The following is an 18,612-nucleotide window of genomic DNA, read 5'->3' as shown; positions in this document are numbered from 1 at the left end:
TGAACCCAACTATCCGACCATTCAATTATTCAAACTAGAATCCTAATTCACGAAGCGATTGGATAGAAATATCGAAGTAAATGATTTGACTGATAATTGTACTACGAGAGTAGGTGCGACTTCAATTGAGTACACGTGTCGGAGCTCGAGAGAGGATGACACATATCAAAGAACAATTTATCCTCACAACTTAAAGTTCATGAAAATCAGCAAAACAATGATTTGCGAGTGTAAATGCGGTAACTCTTCCTAAATTAGATTTCAATTCCTTTTGATTATTTTCATAATTATTCTTGGCAATTGTTCTAAATTCAATTTTATTCCTTATTTGAGTTAAGTATAAATTAATTGTTATAATTAAATGAGTTTTTCAGTCCTCGTGGAATCGATATTTTATTACTTACACATAATCGTGCACTTGCGATTTGCCCTATTAGTATCTCAAGATATGATATTTGTTGATGGACAAATATATGATGTCTTAAAATATGTCCCAAACTATATCTTAAACTAATGAAAACATATTATATCAATTTAAAAAAAATAATTTTTTATTATTTGTTCCATTTTTTTTCATTGTTATTGATTTATGACAAGAGATTTAGTCCTTGTTGGATTAAGAGGGAATAAGAGCATGAATGGACTATTGGTATGTATGACTGGAGACATGCATCAAAATGTGTGACTTTAGATATTCTCAATAATCTTCAAATAGTACCTAACTAGTTAGGTTATTATACATCACACACAATAATACATGTCAATAACATTACACAACTTTAGTATAGTTCAGGAGGAAGCTACAAGGGCCAAGCCATGTTTCACACCACAACTTTTTAACCATAAGTTCAAGTATCTATTTGAATTTCCACAAATTGTTCAGGGACCTACAAAGTAATTGGACCAAGTAAAAATAAACATGAAAATAAGATGCTAAATCAATCTTTAGCATGCAAATCTACATCAATATAACATGTCTTATTTGATATATATATCTTATATAAGCAGATTTAGTATTATTTCAACTGAAATAAAGAGTATAGCTTATTTCTGATGTTAAATTTGTGGTCTTGCCTGAACTACAAATATTGTCCCATCTTTAACCACTCCTTCAATGTCCTGAGGGAAACCATAAAGGTCCTCTATGATTTTTCCAACCTCTGCAATTCTTGACAAGAGTGAGGTTTGAAATGCTTTATCAGTTATAATAGGATCTTTGGAGTAATCTAACACAACCTTATCAACTTTGTCCATGATTACACTGCATGAAATTTGAGCAAGCATTTAGATAGCATAACATTCAAGCTGAAGCATAAAATGTAACTGTAAAAACAGAAAGAACACAATGATGTCCAGAGGGTTCTCTTTAGACTCAATTGTAGTATGTAACAAATTGACTTCGATTCTTGAATAATCGATATCACTTCTGCTTCTATTGCAACAAAAGATTCCCAACCCATATAACATATAAGAAGAAAAGTAGCATAAATGCTAGCATGCTACAAAATCAACATTCTCAGTGATCAGGTAACACCCCTAAATCTTAAGTTTTTCGTGTAGGGCAATTTTGGTTACTTAAAGAGTGGCCTTAGTGAAACTATTGAAGTTGTTATTACGTGACAAAGAGATCACATGTTCGAGGAATGGAATCAACTTCTTCCGAATACAAGATAAGTCTGCCTACTATAGACCCATGTAGTGGCTCTGACACTTCCCCTTTAGAGCACCATCAACCAGGTGGTTGTTCTACACTTGATCTATTTTATAAATAGAACAGAACAACCCAGGACATGAAGGTTAAAACTTGAGATATTTTGTTACACTAAAAAAGGTAGAACCAAAAAGAAAACACTCTGTTCTGTTCTATGCGCGTGCCAAAAACTACTATAACATTTTACCTGTCAAAAAGACCAGCACCAGCAAATCCTTCAAGGTCCTCAGAATTGGAGTCTGATCTGAATATAATGGACTTCTTACTGTACAACCCTATTAGCTTGCTTGGGTAACTGGTAATCTACAATAAGGTACATTAAATTAGCTATATATATGAATAAATCTTCCTCTAGTTACTTAGATAAATAGGATTTTTTTAAACTAGTAAAGTTCAAAGTAATTTGACATGATCCAACTTAGTAGTGCATAATTTAATAAACCACTATTGAGAGAGATTGATGTTACCATGTGAGATTTTAGATTTGTTTTCTTCACAATGAAAGTCATTGCACGTCCCGGATATGCCCCTACCAGAGTCTCTCCCAAGCCTTTCACAATCTGATTTTGAAATAAGGCATAAGACTGGAAAGTGTTCCCTTCAAATTGTTAATAAACATGGAAGAAACTTTTACCTCAGCATATATCTCAGAAGTATCCCCTGATAAGGGATTTTTTGTATGAATCACAAAAGCATAATCAGCACAAATAACTTCTTGAATCAATACAGACATGCATATGTTTTCATGGTTCAACTTGGCTTTTTGGCAGCTGAGAAAAGCCCGTTCATTCCACTTTGAAGCCCAGACCTACAAAAGAGGAGTAATAATGGATTATTACAAACTCTTCCATTGTTTTATCTGTTATGCACACAATATGTCATCACAATGCAAGCATTCATCGCAATATAATAAAACCAGCTGATAACAACCCGAAGTCCCGAACACCATGACAGATGCGGTAAGAATTTAAGCATAATCCAAAATTTACTGGCATGAAAAGTTTAATACTGATTAAAGTGAGTATACAAAAACAACAATGTCATAAAATGAAAATGAAAGAAATATAATAGCAACGTCTGTCTTAACAAACAAGGATTAGGTGATACTAGAAGTTATACCTTCTTTATTGATTGCCATGCCAAATTCCACTTCTCATTACCTTCATCACTAGGCCACGGTAACCTTGAACTTCTAAATTTTTGCTCAAGTTCATATATCTTGCAAGGAGGGGGAAAATGAGTCGTAAAATTATGAGGTGAAAATAATGGATATATATGATTCTTCATCAATATAATCCATGAACATGTGGAGGAAAACATCTGGATAAAGGCATACAATAAAAAATGTAACTTGTGAATGATGATCATGCATTCTCTATATTGTCATACATAGAAAAACAAAGATGAGAAGATATTAAAGAGGAATGTATCAGAATGTGCGAACTTTGTTCTAGATATCATTATGTACAAAATCATCAACAAAGTCTCATGATGCTTTTTAAACTACCATATATGGTGGAACATTCATTTCCATGATGCCTTCTTGTACTGCTTTAAGTTTTGAAAGATCTCCATAACGTACAGATTTGCAAAGAGAGGCAATCTTATTTGCTACATCCTACAAGAGAGTGAAAACTTCAAAATCAGATCGGAAAACCTCTTCGTCCATAATTATCCTAACAGCGGATGGATCACTGATTAAGCACATGTTTAGGGAAGCTTTTCACAATAAGCAGCAGAAAAGGATAAGTTATATTTATTTTGTTTGGGTTCACATAATTGATTCCTTTTAACTATACACCATTATGAAATGAAATAAATTCCTTTATGACACATGAAATATAAAATAAAGTCATATGATTCTTTACCTAGTAAATGAGTCTTTTTTCAGATAAAGTCACAAGTTCCTCTTGGTTACCACTTACCACTATTTGAAATAGCAACTCAGTACACATATCACTCACAAATCCCTAAAACACTACCATGATGTTTGGATGAAGTTCAATTAACATTTCTAACAAAGTAAGGATGATCACCATTACAATTGAAGTTATCGCTTTCACGAAATTGCAATTTTATGTGAAATTAACCAAAAGGGGAAAAACTATAAAGGACATCTGTTTGGTATTTTATCTGTCTATATAGTATTACTGTGTCTACAAGTTTTTTTGCCAAACCTGACCTAAAAAATGGCAACAAGTTTAAGACTTATAATCTCTCATTATCTGTTATCAACTTACTGTTTAAATGTTGAATGATATTATTGAAATCCAAATTAGTGCACAATATACAGAATCAAATCTGAATGAAAGAACCAATAAGGTCTTGGTTTAGTGGTGTAAGGCCCTATTGGATCCCAGACTGACCAAAAGGTCAAAGGTTTGATTTCTAGGAGCGACACTTGTTGGGAGGGGAAGTTGCGCATCCTTAACGGGTTTAGTTCATTACCCATAAAAAAAGATGCATGAAAGAACTCAAGGATTGATACAATTACACAATTTATGTACAAGGAAATAAACAATAGTCGCAATACCTGATTCACTTTGTCTTTTAAAGCAGCTTCAAAGGACCCAAATGTTAGGGCAACTGACATTGGAATTTTAATCCATGATGGCAACCTTGAATGTAAAATTTTAATATTGCAAGATTTTGCACCAACCTATTTGATAGAAGCTCAACTTAATTAGTGTATAAAGCCATTCCAACTGTCTAGATTTGCATAAAAAATTTGCAACCGAACATGCAGACGATCCTCTTGTCTTGACCATATAGAGATATTTTAGGTACAAATTTTCATTCATTTGTGGATTACTTGGTTACACTTCCAATTTCAAATGGCCATTTTATTAAAACATGAAATGAGTCATTTGGCATTTCTTTTACTTCAAAATGAGAAACATGTATGAACATCAGAACAGACACAAGTGAGTTGTTTTGATAATGAACTGGAAATGTGATGGTAGATAGGAAACAACATCAGCAATGGCATAGTCTAGTGACAATTAAGGGAAGAGAGAGTTAAAGGGTGCTAGTGTTAAAAAAATCTCATACATAGTTCATAGTAATCATGGAAGAAAGAACAATGCAACTTTTAGCTAGTATCTATAGAGGAGTTGGTGAGGTCAAGAATGACAACTTTGGTAGCATTAGTGGTGCTGAGGCATTGAGGATAGCAAGATACTTGCATAATTTTTGTTAAAGAGAGTTCTGATGGTGTTACATCATATACCGGCTTTGTTGGAAAAAACACCTCTAGCTCTAACACCCTATTATATATGGAAAACAGAGAAACAAAATCACCTTAAAAGAGACTTGTACTTTTGATTAGTTACTACAGTTCAAAAGGTATAAGTGGAAAATAGCAACCTTATGGAGAGTGAAAGGATAGATCAATAAAATGTTAAATTTTAATATGCAACATTAAAACTCAGTCGCCTGAAAACTAACCATCAGTATCGAGAATACCTTGCATAAAGTATGAAAGTAAACAAGATACTATGTTCATTCATGCAAAGCAACAATTGAATTAATATACATAAAGCATACCATTTCACCTCCAAACTCCTCTAGTGAAGCAGCATATTTACCACAAAAGCTCTTCCTTTTAAGGGTCACTCGTGGATACATGAAGAAAGAAAAAATAGAACTACGGGATGGAGTGGGGCTTTTGATCTCACTACAAGCACAAAATGATAATTTTGTAAGAACACTGAGGAAACACAAACAAGTAGTGTGTGGATGAAGAATATTTGAATCTTCTACCTTACAACCAAGTTGTTTGATTTCAATCTTATTGATATTGCTTTCCCCTCTTTTGATTTGAGATCCCGGAAAACATTTTGATCAAAGCACGTTGCAAAACATATCTGGCAACATCATGTGTTAGATTTCTATGACAGCATTTTAGTAGGCATTTGGCCTCTTGTGTTGGATCAAAATAACAATGCCTGGTCATAAGATAATCCATACTTAGTAGAAACAAGAAACAATGAAAATCTCTTTCATGCCTTATTATTTCTGGCTCTAATTGCAATATGAGATAAAACATCTGGCATATCGGTTGTTAGCACTGCTACCACCCTTTCTGGAATTTCTTCATCTCCGGTTATTTTTGAAGTAATAATAATGGTTGGCCTTCCATAAACTTTATTTTGAGCTGTCATCAATTCATTGACAAAGGTCACAAATCCAGACACTTCCACTGCACTAATAACCTGCCAGCTGCAACAATTTGTTTTCATTCAGTTGAGTATAAAACTTACAAAAAGGAAAAAGAAAGTTTCTAAAGGAACCCTTCAGATCAGTGAATAAAAACAAGAATATACTATTATGATGCCATGATTTGAAAATAAATTACTAAGCTTAGATTCTGTCAATCAACTAAGCACACAATAAAATGTCAACCACATTCTTACCAGCCTAAATTTGCAACTTTCCTAAGAATGGGATCAAAATGGTTAATGAGGATTGACAGAATTGCAGAACATCCCGATCTTATCAACTCCTCTGTAAAATTATCAATCTGATAATGGAATAAAGTTGTCAAAAGAAGACTTCAATATAACAATTTCTATAAGATTTAAAACCAGAAGCCTCAAATTCTGTAATATTTTCTGAAGTCAAATACAATTCAAGTAACATACCGCCCATTTTGGAACTCCGAGCAAGTTGCCAAGATACTCGGCACTAGGTTGGATATTTTTCTGGTAATGGTGAGACCTTTCAGCAAGTACTAGCTGCAAGCGGTCAAGTATAGCCTTTGTCTGTAGTGCCCACTGACTATCACCGGATGTATATGATTCACAGATGCGATGCCAGTCCTTTAGAAGGCAGGATGATGCCGACAAATTTCAGGAATAATTAATAATTCAGTACATAAAGAATGAGTAGTACAACCACAGGTAGACTTTTGCTTATCAAAAAGCCCATAAGGGAGAATTCAAGAAACTCCAAATGCCAATCATATACCTTTGTGCAGTAAATGAAGTCTTCATTATTGACAGTTGATAAGCATATATTCGCAAGTATCAAGGAGAACAAAAACAATACCTCCTATAGTAAATCACAACAAAAGAAAGCTTAGTTAAAGTGGTTGCAACTCAATATATAATAATTTAGATATGCAAGTATTATTACCTGTGGGTTTGCAAAGTTCACAGCTTTTAGTTCCCTTTCCATTGTTGTTCTAACTGCTGAGTCCAAAGAAATATCAAGGAAAAGCAGATCTTTTAATCTTCCATGAGATGTCAACAGAATAGGGCGAAGCTCAATGCGTGATTCCAGTAACTTCTGAGAAAAACAGTTTTCATCTTTTCAAGGAAAGCGACTTGTAAAAGCTATATTTTTAATCAAATCTTATACAGACTGACCTCCAACAATGGACCAATATTGGTATCACCAAAATGTGCTTTGACAAAATTCAGATTTTCCTGCATGTTGACAATATCAATGAAGTATCCTCCATTATAAAGAGTAATTATAAGCACATAAAATTTTAGGTTGTAAATGTAAAGCAACAAATATCAAATACATATTTTTAATCCACAGAACTAATGTCCACATTTAAAAAAACCATCCAAATTTGAGTTGACTTGAAATGGCAATAAAATTATAGTACCAGAAGTTTCAATGGCAAACCAGCAGTAGAGCTATATTTAATAGCATTTGTAACACTTCCATCCTGAAATACCAGAAAAAGTCAAGACTCCGATTATTGCAAATCCAATGTTGGTTATGTCATGTGTGTCAGATTGTTATAAAGAAAACATGGTTAAAATGACAAGTATCCTTAACATCTGCAACTATTACCTTGAAAGAGGAGCCCAAACAAACATCAATAGAATATTCAAGGTCCACACCTGAGTGAACAGCCTGTGTCACAGAGAGAAAGGAAATCAATAATTTTGATCATTATAAGTTGTAATAGGAACACCATAACAACAGGAATACCATAATGAAATATTAAAAAAATGTGGAATCAACACCAGTTTAAGGTCAATACCAAATTCAACAATCTATGATACAATGGTAATGATAACTAAAGAGTTATTTGCAACTTTATGTTGAAATGCTTTAAAGAACAAATGAAAGAAGTCAGTTGTAAAAAGAAAAAAAAGAATGAGGAAGTGGAGGGTGGTAAATATTTGGATCACCATGAAATAAGACTAAACACTAAATTCAAGAGTTATTTTATTAAGACTGAACTCTGAATCTTCACCAGGCAGGTTTTACAATGTATTAAGAATCCCTAAGCCTATCAAAATGAGTTTTATGGTTGGAAAACTTGAGAATTTTTTTATATCAAATGTGATTCAAAACTTGATTAGACAAATATCCAAGTAAGGTGCACACCTTTAATATCTTCAAGTATGAAGTGAGGTCATGGATAAGTCTATCCCTCATATCAGTCCTGAAATGTGGTTCTGACACAATTGGACGGTCATAGCTTGCGATTTTCTCTCTTGTGAGACCGTTTGCATTTAGTGTTTTCCAATAAGCATCAATGCTGAAACTGCATCTTACATAATTTAAGAGTGCCTGTAGCATAATGCAAACATTACTATACTCTTTTTTTATCACATACTGATTACATTAATTACGCTGGCAATATTTAGATCGTTGATTCTGTGAATACCATGAGAAATACAGTTTTTCAGTCCAAAAAGAAATTGCATAATCAGTTACTTGATTTCTATTAGATGTGACCAAAAAATGTAGGATAAGTTATGGAGCCAAACTCCGTGATTACTTGGTTACCTCACATATTATGACATCATCGGGACTACTATTATTGTGTAACTTTTGATGCCATTCTTCCATCATGGCTGTTTTGCAATCATTATTTCTCTGCAAAGCAACATAAAAGTATGATATATTATGAATGAACAAAAATGTTATTTCTGCAAACAAATATATTTTCTGTACCTGAATCATAAGAATTTCGTCACGGATTCTCTGACCAACATCACCCTGACCTCCACGGCCAACACACATCATTATTAGTCTCACAATCTCCCTATCACTTGGCTGGTTCAAATAAATTACTTGCAATAATTTGGTAAACCTGTCTAGTGCTTCACTAATTTCACTGCAAGTGAATTATACAGATTCATTATTTTCAAAGGCATCAGATAGGCTGTGATACCAACAACTACGATCAGTATTATTGCACATACAAATATAAGTGAGGGAAAGACAACCATGAACAACTTCACAAAAATTCAAAATGCATTATGAAGTTGAGCTAAGGTAAATTACTAAACCAACAGCGACTACAATTATTCAAACACAATGCTTAGTTATAAGCATTAGAGAGAGAACATTTTACAGAAATCATATGTGGAAGGCTGCAAACTTGATCACTTGCTTATATCTTGATTAGAATTAACCAATGGGATAATCAAGGAGCTAATTCGGAATTTCGGATCTAATCAATATCTAATTTGCAGCCCAATCACTAGCTAAACATCCTAAAACATTATAATCACTATGGACCATATATTCTCACAATAAGCTTATGCTCAATTTTTTGTCACTGTAATTTGGGTGTAGCCCTCCTCACCTAGTGATATAAGGTTTACTTGTTGTTGTGTAATTGAATTTAATAGAATTATTAATCTACTCTGACTCTTTTTGAAGCCTTATGTTTTTCAGGATTATATAAATGGAAGTAAAATTCAAAAATCACATAAATCATAGCCTTAGTATCAACAGAAATATGGTGGTATCAGCTTCTCTGAATTAACTTGGCCTTTTTCAAAAACACAGGTTGTAAGTGTATCATGAAAATGGGTACACAAATATTTCCATTCTAAACAAGAAAAAATTATTTATGCTTCACTTATAACAAATCATAAGCGAAAAGGAACAAGAAAATCCATAGTCCAAACAAAAGAGTTCATTAGTGAGAAACATCAGTGATATAACTATTACACAATGATATGAAGCAAGAAGAACTTCTATGTAGTCAAATCATATAAAGAAAGTAATTACTTGATAAAAAGGTGAAAGGGTAGTTATTTACCGAGGTTTCACATTATAATTCTTATTCCATGTTAGATGCCTGCATGCCATAAATCTGAACCAAACTAATATTCCAATCAGCCCTAGTTTCCCTTCAGTTTTGCAATGCTCTGTGAGTTCAGTGGCAATATTGAACCTGAGAAAAACTGAACACATCAGATAATAATTTCAGGATACAAGTACAATATGTATATATTTGATAGAACATAAATTGTATCAAAGATAAGAAGGGAAAGTACATCAAGGCCTTTCATGTAAGTCTTTCTGATAATCATATTACAATGGTTCTCTTGCTTATGTATGTCATCAGACCATACTTACATGATTCTCTCATTTAACCTACATACTACGTACTGGATTCACTGTGATGCATACTATACATCAAGTTTGTTATAGGGAGTGTCTCGTAAAATTAATGTAAAATGTGATGACTGCACACCCAAGTGAACCACGTATCTATTCCTCTTAACACGTAACTATGCACTGGACAAGAGGTTTGTTCAAAACATAAGTTTAGTATCATAGTCTCACCTGTGCATTAAAGATCTTTCAGCCTCTTTCTCTCTTCGAGAAATTTCATCCAGTAACCATGACACAACCTCTTTTGCGTCTATGTTAAACTGCATGTAAGGTTTTTCAGTATAAAGAGTTGACATGATTCAATGAAGGGATGCAAGGATCATGGAAATATAATTGAAATGCAATCTTAAAGATCCATGATACAATGTGAATAAAATCACTGATAATTTGTTCTGAAAATCCTAAACTTTCTATTTCCATGCAGGTAAGTGGATAAAAATGTGAAACTATGGTCCTGCATTTTCAAGCCTAAGTTCAATATGAAATGTTAAATTAAAGAAAAAAATATGAAAATATATACCTTTTCTGTTGGACTGGTCAGTTTAAAGTCAGCAAAGAAGTTTGCCCCATTGTTTTTAATCCATAATCCACTTGTCCAAATGACAAACTGAATACCAGCAAAGTTCCTTTTCTGCAAATTAACATCAACAACCTTTTTTTGGGGGGAGGGGGTGTAAGGGGTATGGTCAGTACAATAATCTATACAACAACAACCAAAGTTTTATCCCACTAGGTGGGGTCGGCTAATAACAACAACCAAACTTTTATCCCACTAGGTGGGGTCGGCTAATAACAACAACCAAACCTTTATCCTGGTAAGTGGGATCGACTAACAACAACAACCAATAGAATGATCACGAGACAGTGCATTTTCATAAGTTACCTGAAAGGATCCATTTTCTGTAAATTTGTCTCTGAAATAACTTTGACATGCTCCAGAAACCAGTTTTGAGTTTTCTGGCCATATCTCTTGTGGTGGCACCTTCACATTGCACCAAAACCAGATAATAATCAAATGACAAACAATACAACTGCAACAGTGGTGTTAGGAATATAGTCATGTAACTCACCAACCATTCACTTGGAGACAATTTAGATACACCCCAATGAAGCACAGTAGTGCCTTTTGTGTTTGCAGCAATGTAAATGTGGCTGTCACCATTAATGATCTTCGAAAATACCTATCAATATGGAAGCCTTAAAACTGCTAAAACAAGACCATTCAACATAGCAGGAATTATAACAGGAAAACTAACCACAATTTCATAGTTGTTGACATTAAACATTTGCCTTGGTATTACATCCTTTCCACCTATAGTATTCTCTATAAGATTTATCAAAGCTGTTGTTGACAGATTGGTTCTTTTGGCATGCTCTTCGGAATGCTTTTGCAACCACTCTTCAACATTGTATCTCCTTTGATAGGAGGAATATAGCATACTACTCCTGAGTTGATCATTGTTATCAGTCACAGGTTTTACTCCTTCGGTTGGATAACTATTCCGCAGCTCGTTCAAGGCTAATCCTTTTGATAACTGATTCTGGAGCTCTCTCAATGCATCCTCATAATGTTGCTGCATCAAAAAGCAAAAGTACCAAAGGAACTGAAATTTCTTTCAGGAAATGCATAAGTAAGATAGAAAGGGATGCATAATCAACAATGTTAAAACAGCAATGTTCTATAGTATGGAAAATCTTCAGACGAATTGTACAAAGTGCGTCGAGGTAAAATTGAAGTCACTCTGACTCACAATGAAACCATATAGGCTAGTCAATTTATTTTATTTCCATCATTCCTACAGATCAGTAGAAATGCTTTCTGTACCAACAGCCATTTTTCTACTAAAAGTATGTTCAGATAGTCACTATTACTCCTAAGATAAGCTACGCCTACACAAGAACTCTGATTCCACGTTATACTTATGATTGAGAAAGAAGAAACAAGGCACTAGTTTCTGCTACAATACATCAAAACTACCTTCTGTTGCTGAGGGGTACTTTTAGGCCTGCCTTTACTTTCCCACAGTGAATAAGCCTTACTTTCAATCAATTCCTTCGGTATGCTAAAATCAGAATGAGATATTAAAGGAGGATCACTTGCAGGTATCTCAATCCGAAAATTTCCATGGTTCAACTTTAACCTGAAAACCGAAGTAATTAAATAAGACTTGAGAAGTTCAATGCAGTTGTTAGGTTTATTCAAGTGTGAAGTCCCACATTGGATATGCGGGAAGGAGTGAAAGAGTTTTATAAGAAGCCAAGAAAAAATGACATTATTATGATGCAAACCATCTATCACGACTGCCATCTTTCAGAACAAACTCAATGGCATGTATGTTTGGATCCCTTAACTCAATGATAAGCATGTATATTTGTCCATGCTGCAATTTTACATGAAAAATATTAACATGAGGAGCATCAATGATAGCCATATTAGTTAAGAAACTGAGTTTTTGTTATTTTAAGGACAAAACCTTTGTAAACTGTGATTGTAATGCACCATGCTTATAAGATTTTGCTCCTGAAGAATTGTCAGCTGGAATGAACCAATTCCTATAGAGGATAGAAACAAAAATAACACAAAATGAATAAAAAAGGTTGTACCCTCAACTCAATCATGATTATTATATGTAAAAGGACGGCTCAATGCACGAGGTTCTCACTTAATGAGGTCTGGGAAGTGGGAATGATAGATTACGCAGCCTTATCTCTACTAGTGGAAAGACTGTTTCCAGGATTTGAATCTGTGACCTCATGATCCTTAAGCAACAACCTTACCGTTGTGTCAAGCTCACCCTCTAATGATTATTATATGTGAAAAATGATATTACTCTCATTCCCTTATCAGACTTATCAGTTACTATCCTCCTACCAATAATTGTTGTACCAACCCCTCCATTTTTCTCCACAAACACCTGAATTTCAGTCACATATTGCATATAATCCAACTATGCATAGTGATTATCCTGTATATATTTTTTCTCTTTAAGAATCTTACTTGAGCATTTTATGTTGAAACAAAATAGAACTACTCCCTCAGTTAACTTTGATTGACTTGTTTTGCACACAGATCGTGTGAATATTTAGGAGTATCATCAATTGATAGTTTTGATTTGAAACTAACACAGATTATATTTTGATCAAAGTTCTTTCAAGAACTTATATTCATAATCACCACAAATTATTTAAATTGTTTAAAGCAACAAAAAATAAGTAAAAAGTATCATACTAACAAATAAATAGCAAGAAAGTGAATAAGTGTTAAGATATTTGGTTTACTTATTGGCATGGAAGAGAAGACCCCAATGAAGGATCCAAGTCCTTGTGCAATTCAAAAGCTGAAATTCAATTCTAACATGCTGCTTCTCCAAACATCCACTTATATTAATCTATACAACAACCACCAACAAATTAAGTATAAATAATCTCTAGCTATTTAAAAGAATGAATAAACTAACTTAACTAACAATAAAGTGTTGGTCTAGCGATACAAGACTTTGCTAGATTTCAGGATGGCCAAAAGGTAAGAGTTCAATTCTTGGGAGCGACGCTTGTTGAGAGCAACCGTCACGCACCCCAGAATTCCTTACCCAAAGAGTGAGGCGATACCCTTAGTACTACCAAAAAAACCAACTTAACTTTTTTTTACCTTAAGTTGCATTCCTTCTATTAGATTAAAATGAAGAACTCTAGGAGGAGCAACCATGGAATTATTGCTTGAACCTGAGGCCATGGCAACTCTTTTCTTCACATTAACTATGGGCACTGATTTCTTTTGTACTAAATAGCTAATTTATGCAAGTTATTCGAAAAGAGATATTTAGATTAAAAAGAAAAGAATCAATGCTTAGGTGAATTTGTGAAATGAAGTGGCACTAAGGTTTTGGTAGAATTTCTAACAACTATTGTTGCACAAGATTTCATTAGTGGAATAGTGGTGATGTTGAAAGATTGGAATTTTAAAGGGAATTTCTACACCTTCAACGGCCATTGCTTAAATAAATAAAAGTTGGTAAAAGAATCCAAATCTTCCTAGCTTACAATTTCGAGTCTGGAACTTTTGAACCATTTATTCTTGTTAACGGAGGAAAACATTATAGAATTTGGGACAATTCTATTCTCATGTGAAGAATGAAGATCACATTTCCATATTCTTATCGAAACTAACTTAACTTTTAAAAAAAAATATTTTGATACAAAAACCAGTTCAACACCTTTTTATTGATTTTTTTAAATAAGTAAAAGCTGGGAAGAAAAACTGAAACCCGGTACTGTTGTGATATTCTTTAGCTTCTTAAAAAATCGAATTTACCAAAGTTACTTATATCAAAGGGAAACCCATTTTTTCCACTTGCATTCCTTATCTTATTCCCTTTCATCTTTTCCTATTTTGTTTGTCCTTCATCCATAACATTTCCAAGTTCTTCCATTATGATAATGAAAGTCATGAACTTCAAAACTCATTGACTCAACCCTAAGTTGATTAGCAAAGTTTTAACTTTTAATAAAGGAATGTCAAATGAAGATATGTTGGTTTGCAATGGTTTCCCCATTTTTCACAGGTATTTAAAACACCCCTCTATTTTTTTAATTTGCAAATGCTATAATGTTAATATTTATTGTTGGTGAGACTCGAACTCTCTATCTCCTTCATTCAAACCTTTCACTTTGACCATCAAATTACCTTATAACTCTTTTTTTGACCATCAAATTACCTTATAACTCTTTTTTTTTTATTTTAATTTGCTATGAGTGAAACTCGAACGTACAATCTCTTTCACTTCATTCCGTAAACCTTTCACTCTAACAATTAGAACATGATATTCCAAAGTTCATGATATTACCTATAATGGAAGAAGAGGATAAAGTAATGGAAAAACAATACCTTAATCCAATTCTCATGCAGTACTCTTAATTTAGCAATAATTAACTGAAGGTATAAAGATTGATGACTTTTAAAATTCACAAGATTTATAGTTGCTAGTTGCTGCAAGAATTAAGATCGGTTGCCATAGTTACATAGTAACCACCAGATTGCAACAATTTCTCCTTGTTGCAGCATATGTTAGACATATTATTGTGTGAGCAACTTTGAATCACAAGCAACTATTTTAACTCTTCCAACATTCTCTTGGCAATCTTCAGTCTTAAACAGTGCATCTTGCAACATGAAGGTCCAAACATTATCACAAAATCTGTATGTGTGGAGATGTCCCTGTGATTAAACGGCGAAAGAGAGAAAAACATGTCAAGTTTCAACTGTAGAGGCAGTAATAGTATTAAAAATGGGAGAAAAATAGAGAATAACTATGTTTATTAGTTACAAAGACGACATCAGGATAACTAATAACTAACTATTTACAAATTTATGAGAAGGTGGAACAGGGTTATTCACACCAATTCATGTCATAAAATAATTAAAATTCCACAAAAGCTTCCCAACTAATAATAATATAGTGAAAAGAATGGTCTCGAATCATAAACCTTTCAGAATCTTATATTTCATTTGCTCACATCAAAATTAACCAGGGTGAAAACAATGCAATGGAGAGGCAGGCTGTGATAGAAATTTTATGTGATAATATAACACCAGAGATTTGACCAAGGATTCATGCTTCTTCTGCCACCAAAAAGATTGTCAATTTTAATAGTCTGCTTTGTATTTTTTGACAATCTCTTCAGGATAGGGGGAGTATAAAATTAAACCACAAGATCAACATAAGAATAACTAAAACTTCAAAAATTCATAGTTTAGTACAAGAATCTTAGGGGAGTTTGGTTCGTTTTCCGTTTTCAGTTTGTTTTTTGTAATTAATTACAAAAAGACTACATTGTTTTTACTATGTTTCCCTATTTCAATTTTTTAAGAAGGAAATAATAAACATTTTCTTAAACTTTGAAAACAAGAAACAGGCTGAAAAGGTTGCATTTTTACACAAAATTAAAGAAAACACATCAATTTAAAATGAAAACATTAAAAACTAAAACAAAATGTACACCCCTTGTTTTTATGAGATGAACTTTCTTTTGAGCTATGTGAATTGGATGACCACAACAATACCAATTACATTTGAGAGCTCTTTTGGGAAAACATACTTCTCTTGCTCACATTTGCTTTATTTATCTTTTGGCAATTAAAGCCTAACGCAGGATAATTGGGTTATCCTACTTTCCTTTTTCATCATTTAGTCTTGCTTCTATACATAAAATAATAAGGCAGACGAACCCACCTATTGGGATTAAGACTTGGATTTGTCGATTGTTGTATATAGAATAATAAGGCCAAACGGCTAATTATACATATCATAATACTCTAGTTAACAGGATAAGAATGTTTGACATAAGAGTAGAAGCTTAATTCAATATTGAATAGTTATAGTTTTTTGTCAACTAAAAAAAGCTGCTGGAAAACAATTGAGTGCATTAAGGACAAAGGGATGTTCAACAGAGGAGCAGATTAAATACAGTAATCAAACATTCCTTTAATCTCATACTTCATTAAATGTGTATACAAATGAAAATGCAAAAAGAGTAATGTGAATAAATATTAAATTTAATTTCTACCCCACTTTATAGGAGTTATTAACGATGTGGATTATTGAGGATTCAAGATCTCTAATATAAATTGAACTAAATTCATTTTTTTAACCTTTATGCTAAGGTTCACACATGTCCATAACCTCTTTACGCTATAATGTTCACACATGTCCATACTCTTTAAGATTTTCTTTTAGGGCAATAAAGGCTTCATACGCATAACTATCAATTGGCACTATCAAACAATAAGACCTTTTTTGTCTCAGTTGAGTAAAGACAGTCAAATTAGAACTTATGGTCACAACACTAATCCATTCCAACCAAGGTCTTAAACTTATGACCAGTCACTTCATGCAATCACGACATCAAAAAATGGCATTGCCGCATCATACCACAGGCACAGTCCACGTCAACCCACAACTACGACAGGACGATGTCCGCCACACGACTGCAGCAAGTTACCTGACCAAACATTTGTTGGTTCTTTTCTATACTTGGTTTCGAACCTTTTTGGTCGCTGGTTTTCTCTATAAAGGCTTGAATTGCTCCAAAGCCACCAACTATAACATGATCTTACCACGAAAAGTCCAAAACCAGAAAACATCGTAAATGTTCAGCAACTGATCAAGGTTACCAGTACCTAGATAGTAGCAACTCCCTATGGTTACTACTTTAGTAGTGGCTAGCAAAAAAGTCAACAACAACAACAATCCAAGCCAAACAATAACATTGTAGAAACAGAATATGCTAACACACACACTAGAATAATCTGTCACATTTCAAGTATTAAAATTCTAAAACAAGTATTACCTTGATAGAGACCTTGCTCTTAACATGAGTTTCCAAAGCTTCAGTCATAGACTACAATAAATCCACATAACCATTAAACCAAACGTTAGAAACTTAAACACAGTTACACAGATCATGAAAAAAAGTTAAAATTCAAAAGACAACAAAAATTCACTCGTCGTTTATAAAACTTACCTTATCGAACTGAACAAGAACCTGAATAGCAAGCTCAGGGCTGAGAGTTCCATTCTGAACCATCTCATCCAAAGTCTCAGTCAAGCACATTCCGATCGTAGACCTACGGTACAATTCAAACGTCGCCATTATTGCGTCGCGAAACACGATCTGAAATAACTGCACAATAAATATCATTATTAGTGACGGAATTGTACGTAATATATAGGAACTGAGAGAGAAAAAATCGCGTGAATTATTTCAAAGAGAAATTGTAGTGATTGAGAGAAAAAGGAAGATCTATGAATTCGAAAAAGGTATTACGAATCGAGTGGCGACGTTGAAAGTTGAGAGTGCAGAGATTCGGTTGTTTCGTCAGTTATCGTTGTTTTTGAGAGAGGGAGAAATTTGGGGGTTTTTATACCCTAGCATTTTGAGATTAAGGTATATATAGGGGTGAAGATGGAGATTCATTATGCAATGACAATACTACCCCTCGTATGTTTTTTGTCACGTGAAGACCGACCAAGAAAACACAAAGAGAATGGAGTTATCAGAATTTAGAAATCATGATTTTTTATTGAGTATTTCTTACTTTTTTTTAGATAACAAATTAATCATTTTTGAAGTTTGTGGTTATCATTTCAATAAGTGTTATTCTCAGGAATTGTAGTTTTGGGGTATTGTAGTTTTGGTCATGAGAACTTTTTAATGACTAAAACTTACACTATACTATGACTATTTTATTTTTTTAATAACTTATTTGGTAATTATTTGTTTTAAAGGATTATTTTGATAAATATACATTTTACTCTAAATATAAGTAAGTCATGAGTATGTGTTCAAATATTTTGTAACAGGTTTAAAAAGAATTAAGTTAAAATAGTAATATACTTGAAATTCTTATGTTAGGTGGTTGTTGAAAAGACATTTCTTTTATTTTTACCCTATGTATCTTAAGTTTTTCAAAAGCCTAGATCCAATTTTCTAGATCTTTATTAGTCTTAGGTGCAAAACTT

At 33.3% G+C, this 18,612-nt stretch overlaps 2 protein-coding genes across 4 annotated transcripts; both read right to left on the bottom strand.

The window, feature by feature from the left end:
* On the bottom strand, positions 724-14,149 carry LOC109344243 (alpha-glucan water dikinase 2). Of its 3 annotated transcripts, none has more exons than XM_019582924.1 (32): positions 13,743-14,149; positions 13,373-13,482; positions 12,568-12,646; positions 12,383-12,474; positions 12,072-12,234; positions 11,350-11,667; positions 11,164-11,274; positions 10,977-11,075; positions 10,614-10,745; positions 10,265-10,353; positions 9,735-9,869; positions 8,636-8,798; positions 8,468-8,557; positions 8,063-8,248; positions 7,520-7,582; positions 7,329-7,391; positions 7,081-7,140; positions 6,848-6,997; positions 6,680-6,763; positions 6,355-6,531; positions 6,127-6,233; positions 5,719-5,932; positions 5,474-5,577; positions 5,258-5,387; positions 4,245-4,370; positions 3,219-3,329; positions 2,831-2,929; positions 2,346-2,519; positions 2,179-2,271; positions 1,899-2,014; positions 1,075-1,261; positions 724-887 (listed from the first exon to the last, which is right to left on the bottom strand). In XM_019582924.1, exons 1-32 carry the CDS (start codon positions 13,824-13,826, stop codon positions 849-851), a joined length of 3,948 nt encoding a protein of 1,315 aa, XP_019438469.1. In that variant the 5' UTR covers positions 13,827-14,149; the 3' UTR covers positions 724-848. The 3 variants fall into 3 exon arrangements, with proteins under 3 accessions (XP_019438469.1, XP_019438467.1, XP_019438470.1); XM_019582922.1 differs by having other exon boundaries at positions 6,848-7,000; positions 13,743-14,148; XM_019582925.1 differs by lacking the exon at positions 724-887 and having other exon boundaries at positions 939-1,261; positions 6,848-7,000; positions 13,743-14,147.
* LOC109344247 (transcription initiation factor IIA subunit 2-like) lies at positions 14,957-18,052 on the bottom strand. The gene is made up of 4 exons (XM_019582930.1): positions 17,918-18,052; positions 17,615-17,773; positions 17,441-17,491; positions 14,957-15,308 (listed from the first exon to the last, which is right to left on the bottom strand). Exons 2-4 carry the CDS (start codon positions 17,741-17,743, stop codon positions 15,168-15,170), a joined length of 321 nt encoding a protein of 106 aa, XP_019438475.1. The 5' UTR covers positions 17,744-17,773; positions 17,918-18,052; the 3' UTR covers positions 14,957-15,167.

The sequence above is a fragment of the Lupinus angustifolius genome, chromosome LG03 (genome assembly GCF_001865875.1).
Source record: "Lupinus angustifolius cultivar Tanjil chromosome LG03, LupAngTanjil_v1.0, whole genome shotgun sequence".
NCBI classification, from domain to species: domain Eukaryota; kingdom Viridiplantae; phylum Streptophyta; class Magnoliopsida; order Fabales; family Fabaceae; genus Lupinus; species Lupinus angustifolius.
The sequence above is the reverse complement of the archived record's forward strand: the minus strand, read 5'-3'. Positions and strand labels throughout refer to the sequence as shown.

Excerpts from the sequence above, each read along its gene's own strand:
- LOC109344243 (XM_019582922.1), bottom strand. The coding sequence starts at position 13,826 with ATGGCCTCAGGTTCAAGCAATAATTCCATGGTTGCTCCTCCTAGAGTT. Across the intron at positions 7,141-7,328 it reads GTTTGCCATTGAAACTTCTG|GAAAATCTGAATTTTGTCAA; the intron begins GTACTATAATTT and ends GTCAACATGCAG. Across the intron at positions 5,388-5,473 it reads TCAAACAACTTGGTTGTAAG|TGAGATCAAAAGCCCCACTC; the intron begins GTAGAAGATTCA and ends TTGTGCTTGTAG.
- LOC109344247 (XM_019582930.1), bottom strand. The coding sequence starts at position 17,743 with ATGGCGACGTTTGAATTGTACCGTAGGTCTACGATCGGAATGTGCTTG. Across the intron at positions 17,492-17,614 it reads TTCTTGTTCAGTTCGATAAG|TCTATGACTGAAGCTTTGGA; the intron begins GTAAGTTTTATA and ends GATTTATTGTAG. Across the intron at positions 15,309-17,440 it reads AGAGCAAGGTCTCTATCAAG|GGACATCTCCACACATACAG; the intron begins GTAATACTTGTT and ends GTTTAATCACAG.